The sequence below is a fragment of the Mustelus asterias genome, unplaced genomic scaffold (genome assembly GCF_964213995.1).
Source record: "Mustelus asterias unplaced genomic scaffold, sMusAst1.hap1.1 HAP1_SCAFFOLD_2361, whole genome shotgun sequence".
NCBI classification, from domain to species: domain Eukaryota; kingdom Metazoa; phylum Chordata; class Chondrichthyes; order Carcharhiniformes; family Triakidae; genus Mustelus; species Mustelus asterias.
In genome coordinates, this window is record NW_027592306.1 from 1,922 (window position 1) to 12,713 (window position 10,792).

Consider the following 10,792-nt stretch of genomic DNA (forward strand, 5'->3'; position numbering starts at 1 on the left):
CTAAGGGGCAATTTAGCATGGCCAATCCACCTAACCTGCACGTCTTTGGACACTAAGGGGCAATTTAGCACGGCCAATCCACCTAACCTGCACATCTTTGGACACTAAGGGGCAATTTAGCATGGCCAATCCACCTAACCTGCATGTCTTTGGACACTAAGGGGCAATTTAGCATGGCCAATCCACCTAACCTGCATGTCTTTGGACACTAAGGGGCAATTTAGCATGGCCAATCCACCTAACCTGCACATCTTTGGGCTGTGGGAGGAAACCGGAGCACGCAGAGGAAACCCCACGCAGACACGGAGAATGTACAAACTCCGCACAGAGAGTAATCTGAGGCCGGATTCGAACCTGGGTCTCCGACACTGTGGGACAGCAGTGCTAACCACTGCACCACCCATGATTAACATCCTTTCCGGATGTATCACAGCTTGGTTTGGGCTCCTGCTCTGCCCAAGACTGCAAGGAACTACAAAGGGTTGTGAATGTAGCCCAGTCCCATCAGGCAAACCAGCCTCCCATCCATTGACTCTGTCTACACTTCCCGCTGCCTCGGGGGGGAAAAGCAGCCAGCATAATCAAGGACCCCCACACACCCCGGACATTCTCTCTTCCACCTTCTTCCGTTGGGAAAAAGATACAAAAGTCTGAGGTCACGTACCGACCGACTCAAGAACAGCTTCTTCCCTGCTGCTGTCTCGTTTGAATGGACCTACCTTATATTAATCTAATCTTTCTCTGCTATGACTGTGACACTACATTCTGCCCCCTCTCCTTTCTTTCTCCCCTATGTACTCTATGAACGGTATGCTTTGTATAGCATGCAAGAAACAATACTTTTCACCGTATCCCAATATATGTGACAATAATAAATCAAATTTAACGGCGCCTTTAGCACTCCAGCCCGACCTCCAATGGCTACTCAGTCGAAAATTATAGAATCATAGCGTTCCTACAGTGCAGAAGGAGGCCATTCGGCCCATCGAGTCTGCACCGACCACAATCCCACCCAGGCCCTAGCCCCATAACCCCATACTTTTGCCCTAGCTAATCCCCCTGACACTAAGGGACAATTTAGCACGGCCAATGCACCTAACCCGCACATCTTTCGGACTGTGGGAGGAAACCGGAGCACCCGGAGGAAACCCACGCAGACACGGGGAGAACGTGCAGACTCCGCACAGACAGTGACCTGAGCCGGGAATCGAACCCGGGTCCCTGGCGCTGTGAGGCAGCAGTGCTAACCCACTCTGCCGCCCCACATTGTCATCTAGAGGGAGGAGAATGGAACACAGGGTGTAGCTGAGATAGGGAGCGAGGTGTATGTGTGTGTGTATGCTTGCCTCGGATAGCGAACATGCCAGCCAATGCATATTCTGAACACAAGCTGTGTCTCCCCCCCCCCCCACCCCCCCAAATCACTGTAGCCAGCCGCATCTTGAAGTGTCTTGGGAGTGTCTTTCTCTGTTCATCGCAGCAAGCGAACTGATTGAACACCAACCCAGTTCCAATCCGGGGAATCCAGCCCTTCAGAATGAGGGTGGGGGGGATTCTGTGGCACGGTGGGTTCGCGCTGCTGCCTCACAGCGCCAGGGACGCGTTTTCAATTCCGGCCTCGGGTTCAATGTCTGTGTGGAGTTTGCACGTTCTCCCCGTGTCTGCGTGGGTTTCCTCCAGGTGCTCCGGTTTCCTCCCGCAGTCCAAAGACGCTAACTTGGACGGGTTCATGGATGAGAGGGGTGTGGAGGGATATGGTCCAAGTGCAGGTCAGTGGGACTAGGCAAAAAATGGTTCGGCACAGACAAGAAGGGCCAAAAGACCTGTTTCTGAGCTGTAATTTTCTATGGTTCTATGTGCGGATTAGGTGGATTGGCCATGCTAAATTGCCCCTTAGTGTCCAAAGATGTGTAGGTTGGATGGATTGGCCATGCTAAATTGCCCCTTAGTGTCCAAAGATGTGCAGGTTAGGTGGATTGGCCATGCTAAATTGCCCCTTAGTGTCCAAAGATGTGTAGGTTAGATGGATTGGCCATGCTAAATTGCCCCTTAGTGTCCAAAGATGTGTAGGTTGGATGGATTGGCCATGCTAAATTGCCCCTTAGTGTCCAAAGATGTGCGAGTTAGTTGGATAGGCCATGCTAAATTGCCCCTTAGTGTCCAAAGATGTGTAGGTTAGGTGGATTGGCCATGCTAAATTGCCCCTTAGTGTCCAAAGATATGTAGGTTAGGTGGATTGGCCATGCTAAGTTGCCCCTTCGTGTCCAAAGATGTGTCGGTTGGATGGATTGGCCATGCTAAATTGCCCCTTAGTGTCAGGGGGATTAACAGCGTAAGTGTGTGGGGTTACGAAGATAGGGCCTGGGTGGGATTGTGGTCGGTACAGACTCGCTGGGCCGAGTGGCCTCCTCCTGTCCTGTAGAGGTTCTATGACTCCTAAGTGAGGAGGAAGGAATTGCTTTTGCCGCAAGCGGTGCTTCTCTGAAAGAGCCTTTACCTCAGTGCTGCGCCCCTCATCCATTCGGCCCGTCGTTCTGTCATCAGCATAGGCGAGTTGGTGGCCTTCTCCTGTGCGGTGACAATGCCACGCTGCCCGTCTCCCTGGGGCCTGGCGAGGGGGAACGGGGAGTGACCCGGGTGGTAACAGCTTGGATTTTTTTTTTCCTACCCGCTCGCAGGTTGGAGATAAGTTGCCCTCTGTCGATGTCCACGAGGGAGACCCTCACTGCGTCGTCAACACCGCTGACCTCTTCAAGGGCAAGAAGGGAGTGATATTTGGCCTTCCAGGTGCTTTCACTCCGGGGTGTAGCAAGGTAAGGTGCCACCCCCCACTATCTCCTCCGTCCTTTCCCAGACAGACTGTTCGCTTCTCTCACCCGCCCGCCCTCACTCCGGGTCCACTGGCATTCTAACAACGGTCCCCTAGCTCCATCAGCACTGCCCCCCAAACCCCCGTTTCAGTCCTGGGAGTGTACACCGCTCAGCTATTCAGCCGTTTGGGGCATCGCGGAACCAGCTCCCATTGTTGACATCCAGGACTGATTTGCGGTCAATGACTTTTATGTTGGGTTCTAAACCCGCCCGATTTGCCAACAACAGGAGCCCACAGCGTGATGGATGTCCAGTCATTCGCATTATCTGCAGTATCACGGGTCAGGATTGGTTTACAAGACCCTCTGACGGTGCGGCGCTCCCTGGGCACTGACCCTCTGATGGTGCGGCACTCTCCCTGGGCCCTGACCCTCTGACGGTGCGGCGCTCATTGGGCACTGACCCTCTGATGGTGCAGCACTCTCCCTGGGCCCTGACCCTCTGACGGTGCGGCGCTCCCTGGGCACTGACCCTCTGACGGTGCGGCGCTCCCTGGGCACTGACCCTCTGACGGTGCGGCGCTCTCCCTGGGCCCTGACCCTCTGACGGTGCGGCACTCCCTGGGCACTGACCCTCTGACGGTGCGGCGCTCCCTGGGCACTGACCCTCTGATGGTGCGGCGCTCCCTGGGCACTGACCCTCTGGCGGTGCGGCGCTCCCTGGGCACTGACCCTCTGACGGTGCGGCACTCCCTGGGCCCTGACCCTCTGACGGTGCGGCGCTCCCTAAGCACTGACCCTCTGACGGTGCGGCACTCCCTGGGCACTGACCCTCTGACGGTGCGGCGCTCATTGGGCACTGACCCTCTGACAGTGCGGCGCTCCCTGGGCCCTGACCCTCTGACAGTGCGGCGCTCCCTGGGCCCTGACCCTCTGACGGTGCGGCGCTCATTGGGCACTGACCCTCTGACGGTGCGGCGCTCCCTGGGCACTGACCCTCTGGCGGTGCGGCGCTCCCTGGGCACTGACCCTCTGGCGGTGCGGCGCTCCCTGGGCACTGACCCTCTGACGGTGCGGCGCACCCTGGGCACTGACCCTCTGACGGTGCGGCACTCCCTGGGCACTGACCCTCTGACGGTGCGGCGCTCTCTCTCGGCGCTGCTCCTCCCCGGGCAGTTGGTTGTGTCCCCCTTGTGTCTGCTGCCCTTGTCTCTATCGATAGTCGAGGGTGTGGGTTTGGAAAGTGGTGTTTACAGGAGAGTTGGTAACTACTTTGTGGAGTTTTAGGAGTGGGATTCGAACCCGCGACCTTCTGCCGAGAATGCAGCTCGTTGAGCCCCGGCTGATGCTGGGGGATGAGGTGTGATAATTGGGAGGGTATCTGGGGGCTCACCGCTTGGCAGAGCAGTCCTTCACCACTGTCTGGTCTCTGTCTGCGCTCTCGCTGTCCACCTGCAGGTTCCTCACTCTAACCGTCTACTTTCTCTCTCCCTCTCTCCTCCTCCAGTCTCATCTCCCCAGCTACGTGGAAAATTATGAGGCCCTGAAGAAGAAGGGGGTGGAAATCATCGCCTGCATCGCTGTCAATGATGCCTTCGTCATGGCCGCCTGGGGGAAGGAGCACAAAGCTGATGGAAAGGTGAGTGTGAGAGGGTCGGGCTGGCAGAGAGAGAGAGACAGGGCAGGGAGGGAGAGAGATGGAGACTGAGAGAGACGGGGACTTGGGGGGAGAGAGAGAGAGAAAGATGGAGACTGAGAGGGGGAGGAGGAAAGGTAGAGAGAGAGCGAGACGGGGACCGAGAGAAAGAGGGTGGGAGAGAGAGGGAAAGGGGGAGGGACAGGCACTGAGAGAGAACGAGCGAGAGACGGGGAGGGGGACAGATGGGGACTGCGAGGGTCCCATTCTGGGGATATCGCTGGGGATTGCCCTTCGGACAGAGCTGCTTGGAGGAGGGGGGGGGGGGGGGGGGGTGCGGCATAGGATGGGGTGCAGGGGCAGTGTTGGGTGAGGGACTCCTGTATCTGTTAGCAGAGAACCAGAGGAAGCCTCCAGTGTAAAGAATATTGTGTACAGTTTGGGTCTCCTTTGACTGAGGAAGAATTTACTTCCCAAAGAGTGGGTGCAATGAATTCCCACTTGATCGATCCCTGGGGTGAGAGGGTTTGTATTACAATTTGATTTATTCTTGTCACATGTATTGGGATACAGTGAAAAGTCTTGTTTCTTGCGCACTGTATAGACAAAGCATACCGTTCATAGAGAAGGAAATGAGAGGGTGCAGAATGTAGTGTTACAGCCATAGCTAGGGTGCAGAGAAAGATCAACTTAATGCGAGGTAGGTCCATTCACAAGTCTTGACAGCAGCAGGGAAGAAGCTGTTCTTGAGTCGGTCGGTACGTAACGCCAGACTTTTGTATCTTTTTCCCGATGGAAGAGAGAATGTCCGGGGTGCGTGGGGGTCCTTGATTATGCCGGCTGCTTTTCCCCGAGGTAGCGGGAAGTGTAGACAGAGTCATAGAAATCATAGAAATCATAGAAACCCGACAGTACAGAAAGAGGCCATTCGGCCCATCGAGTCTGCACCGACCACAATCCCACCCAGGCCCTACCCCCATATCCCTACATATTTTACCCACTAATTCCTCTAACCTACGCATCTCAGGACACTAAGGGGCAATTTTACCATGGCCAATCAACCTAACCCGCACATCTCAATGGATGGGAGGCTGGTTTGCGTGATGGACTGGGTTACGTTCACGACCTTTTGTAGTTTCTTGCGCGCTCTCTCTCTCTCTCTCCGACTGGACAGTCGAAAACACAGGATAGCTGTCTCAGGATAAGGGGGCAGTCATTTTGGACGGAGATGGGGGTGGGGGTGGAGTTTCTTCACTTGGCTGAGGGGAGGATTGCGAATCCTGTCCCCAGGAGAGCTGTGGGCGCTCGGGTCATTGGGTATGTTCCAGGCTGCGATTAGAGGCTGTCGGAGACTTGAGGGGAAACGAGTGATGGGGCAGGAAAGCAGAATCCCAGTGACAGACCACCCTCGGGGGGGGGGGGGGGGGGGGGGAGCTTCTGCTTCCTTTACCAACTGTTTTAAATCTCTGTCCCTCTCCTTCCCGATTCTTTTCCGAGCAGGAACAATTTCTCCCTCTTGGCTCCACGGTGGCACAGGGGGTTAGCGCTGCTGCTTCACAGCGCCGGGGACCCGGGTTCGACTCCCGGCTCGGGTCACTGCCTGTGCGGAGTCTGCGCGTTCCCCCCGTGTCTGCGTGGGTTTGCTCCGGTTTCCTCCCACAGTCCAAAAGACATGCTGGTTCAGTGCTAAATTCTCCCTCTGTGTAACCCGAACAGGAGTGTGGCGACGAGGGGATTTCCACAGCAACTTCATTGCAGTGTTAATGTAAGCCTTACTTGTGACAGGAATAAAATAAACTTTAACTTTAATCCAGTCCCCTTGTGATTTTGAACACCTCAATCGAATCTCCAGTCACGATCATCAGTAGATTCTTAATTCCAGATATTTTTATTTTATTGAATTCAAATTCCACCATCTGCCGTGGCGGGATTCGAACCCGGGTCTCCCAGAACATTAGCTGAGTTTCTGGATTAATCTTGTCTTCTATCTCGTTTTCCAGGTGCGAATGTTGGCGGATCCCACTGGAGCTTTCACACGCGTGAGTACAAAGACCCCTTTCCAACTTCTTCATTCATTCACAGGGTGTGGGTGTCGCTGGCCGGGCCCAGTATTCACCCCCCATCCCTAATTACCCCCCTTGAGAAGGTGGTGGGTGAGCTGCCATCTTGAACCCACTGCAGTCCCCGTGTGGTGTAGGTACAACCACAGTGCTGTTAGGGAGGGAGTTCCAGGATTGTGATTGGACATCAGTCAGTCCCCGTGTGGTGTAGGTCCACCCACAGTGCTGTTAGGGAGGGAGTTCAAGGATTGTGATTGGACATCAGTCAGTCCCCGTGTGGTGTAGGTACACCCACAGTGCTGTTAGGGAGGGAGTTCCAGGATTTTGACCCCAGCCACAGTGAAGGAACGGCCGATATATTTCCAAGTCGGGATGGTGAGTGGCTCGGAGGGGGAACTTGCAGGTGGTGGGTGTTCCCCATGTGTCTGCTGCCCCCCCCTTGTCCTTCTAGGTGGTAGAGGTGGTGGGTTTGGAAGGTGCTGATGAAGGAGCCTTGGCGAGTCGCTGCAGTGCATCTTGTAGATGGTACACACTGCTGCCACTGTGCGTCGGTGGTGGAGGGAGTGAGTGTTTGTGGTTAGCGTGTCGATCGAGCGGGGCTGCTTTGTCCTGGATGGTGTCGAGCTTCTCGAGTGTTGTTGGGAGCCGCACTCATCCAGGCAAGTGGAGAGTATTCCATCACACTCCTGACTTGTGTCCTTGTAGATGGTGGACAGGCTTTGAGGGGGGAGTCAGGAGGTGAGTTACTCTCCGCAGGATTCCCAGTGGACAGGCTTTGGGGGGAGTCAGGAGGTGAGTTACTCTCCGCAGGATTCCCAGTGGATAGGCTTTGGGGGGAGTCAGGAGGTGAGTTACTCTCCGCAGGATTCCCAGTGGACAGGCTTTGGGGGGGAGTCAGGAGGTGAGTTACTCTCCGCAGGTGGCGGAGCAGAATTTATCAGATTAAGTACCTTAAGTCGGAGACAAAACGTAGCTCCAGCAAAGATGGCAGCGTTTGCGTTGCTGTATCGATGGGCCGAATGGTCTCCTGTGCTGTTACAGAAGGAACTGGTTACCTGTCACTGTCTGTCAATCTGGAATTGCCCCGGTTTGATTGGGGTGTCCCTCCTTCCGTACAGGGGTGTGGAACGGGGCAAGAGACTGTGTGCCAGGCCCTGCCATCTCTCCGCATGCATTAACCACTCTTTCCCTCCCTCTCCACAGGCTATTGGTCTCGAGTTGGACAAGGAACAGTTAATCGCAGCTCTGGGGAACAAGCGCTGCAAGAGGTAGGCCAGGCTTTTCAGCCTCTGACATTTCGAGACCTCTGTAGAGACTGCAACCCCGTCATCTAACCCCGTGCTGTACCTGTCCTGGGAGTGTTTGATGGGGGGACAGTGTAGAGGGAGCTTTACTCTGTATCTAACCCCGTGCTGTACCTGTCCTGGGAGTGTTTGATGGGGGGACAGTGTAGGGGGAGCTTTACTCTGTATCTTACCCCGTGTTGTACCTGTCCTGGGAGTGTTTGATGGGGACAGTGTAGAGGGAGCTTTACTCTGTATCTAATCCCGTGCTGTCCCTGTCCTGGGAGTGTTTGATGAGGGTCAGTGTAGATGGAGCTTTACTCTGTATCTAATCCCGTGCTGTCCCTGTCCTGGGAGTGTTTGATGGGGGACAGTGTAGAGGGAGCTTTACTCTGTATCTAACCCTGTGCTGTACCTGTCCTGGGAGTGTTTGATGGGGACAGTGTAGAGGGAGCTTTACTCTGTATCTAACCCCGTGCTGTACCTGTCCTGGGTGTGTTTGATGGGGGACAGTGTAGAAGGAGCTTTACTCTGTATCTAACCCCATGCTGTACCTGTCCTGGGAGAGTTTGATGGGGACAGTGTAGAGGGAGCTTTACTCTGTATCTAACCCCGTGCTGTACCTGTCCTGGGAGTGTTTGATGGGGGACAGTGTAGAGGGAGCTTTACTCTGTATCGAACCCCGTGCTGTACCTGTCCTGGGAGTGTTTGATGGGGGGACAGTGTAGAGGGAGCTTTACTCTGTATCTAACCCCGTGCCGTACCTGTCCTGGGAGTGTTTGATGGGGGACAGTGCAGAGGGAGCTTTACTCTGTATCTAACCCCGTGCTGTACCTGTCCTGGGAGTGTTTGATGGGGGACAGTGTAGAGGGAGCTTTACTCTGTATCTAACCCCGTGCTGTACCTGTCCTGGGAGTGTTTGGTGGGGGACAGTGTAGAGGGAGCTTTACTCTGTATCTAACCCCGTGCTGTACCTGTCCTGGGAGTGTTTGATGGGGGACAGTGTAGAAGGAGCTTTACTCTGTATCTAACCCCATGCTGTACCTGTCCTGGGAGAGTTTGATGGGGACAGTGTAGAGGGAGCTTTACTCTGTATCTAACCCCGTGCTGTACCTGTCCTGGGAGTGTTTGATGGGGGACAGTGCAGAGGGAGCTTTACTCTGTATCTAACCCCGTGCTGTACCTGTCCTGGGAGTGTTTGATGGGGGACAGTGTAGAGGGAGCTTTACTCTGTATCTAACCCCGTGCTGTACCTGTCCTGGGAGTGTTTGGTGGGGGACAGTGTCGAGGGAGCTTTACTCTGTATCTAACCCCGTGCTGTACCTGTCCTGGGAGTGTTTGATGGGGGACAGTGTCGAGGGAGCTTTACTCTGTATCTAACCCCGTGCTGTACCTGTCCTGGGAGTGTTTGATGGGGGACAGTGTAGAGGGAGCTTTACTCTGTATCTAACCCCGTGCTGTACCTGTCCTGGGAGTGTTTGGTGGGGGACAGTGTAGAGGGAGCTTTACTCTGTATCTAACCCCGTGCTGTACCTGTCCTGGGAGTGTTTGATGGGGGACAGTGTCGAGGGAGCTCTATCCTAATTTAGCGTGGAAGTCAGGTTAAGCGTTACCTTTCTCTCTCTCTCTGTCTCAGGTTTGTGATGGTGCTGGATAATGGAGTTGTGAAGGATCTGAAGGTGGAACAGGATGGGACTGGCCTTACCTGCAGTCTGGCCTCCCACGCCATGCAGCTTGTCTGAAAGCCCCCCAGGAGCTGGCTTCGGGCAGTACCACCACCCGGTGACTGACTGCTGAAGCAGTGGGAATGTAACATTGTGTGAATACAATCCTTTAATAAAAATATCTTAACTTGATGTGCTCTGCATCTCCCTTCCTCTTGTGTTGTTGTGTTTTACAATTCCAATAAATGCCTGTGGGCCAAATGCAGATTGCCTGGGTGACTGTGCACATTCTCCTCCATGTCTGCACGGATTTCCTCCGTAAGAAGTTTAACAACACCAGGTTAAAGTCCAACAGGTTTATTTGGTAGCAAAAGCCACACAAGCTTTCGGAGCTGCAAGCCCCTTCTTCAGGTGAGTGGGAATTCTGTTCACAAACAGAGCTTATAAAGACACAGACTCAATTTACATGAATAATGGTTGGAATGCGAATACTTACAACTAATCAAGTCTTTAAGAAACGAAACAGTGTGAGTGGAGAGAGCATCAAGACAGGCTAAAAAGATGTGTATTGTCTCCAGACAAGACAGACAAGACAGCTGTCTTGTCTGGAGACAATACACATCTTTTTAGCCTGTCTTGATGCTCTCTCCACTCACATTGTTTCGTTTCTTAAAGACTTGATTAGTTGTAAGTATTCGCATTCCAACCATTATTCATGTAAATTGAGTCTGTGTCTTTATAAGCTCTGTTTGTGAACAGAATTCCCACTCACCTGAAGAAGGGGCTAAGAGCTCCGAAAGCTTGTGTGGCTTTTGCTACCAAATAAACCTGTTGGACTTTAACCTGGTGTTGTTAAACTTCTTACTGTGTTTACCCCAGTCCAACGCCGGCATCTCCACATCGGATTTCCTCCCACAGTCCAAAAGACGTGCTGGTTAGGGTGCTAAATTCTCCCTCAGTGTAACCCGAACAGGCGCCGCAGTGTGGCGACTGGGGGATTTTCACAGTAACTTCATTGCAGCGTTAATGGAAGCCGACTTGTGACACTAATAAATAAACTTTACTTGTGATCAGCCCTGATCTTAAACAGCAGAGCAGACTTGATCGGCCAAATGGCCTCCTTCTGCACTGTGGAGCTTCTATCATTCCACGAGATGGGGTGGCACAGCGGGTTAGCACTGCTGCCTCACAGCGCCAGGGACCCGGGTTCGATTCCCGGCTCGGGTCACTGTCTGTGTGGAGTCTGCACGTTCTCCCCGTGTCTGCGTGGGTTTCCTCCGGGTGCTCCGGTTTCCTGCCACAGTCCGAAAGACGTGCTGGTTAGGGTGCTAAATTCTCC

General features: G+C 54.0%; 1 protein-coding gene across 1 annotated transcript; it reads left to right on the plus strand.

The window, feature by feature from the left end:
• Nucleotides 1–2,678: 2,678 nt before the first annotated feature.
• prdx5 (peroxiredoxin 5) lies at nucleotides 2,679–9,645 on the plus strand (the record flags this gene model as incomplete). The annotated part of the gene is made up of 5 exons (XM_078207475.1): nucleotides 2,679–2,813; nucleotides 4,318–4,449; nucleotides 6,447–6,485; nucleotides 7,710–7,774; nucleotides 9,426–9,645. Coding segments are annotated over 5 exons (477 nt in total), but the record flags the coding sequence as incomplete, so codon positions are not given.
• Nucleotides 9,646–10,792: the final 1,147 nt, after the last annotated feature.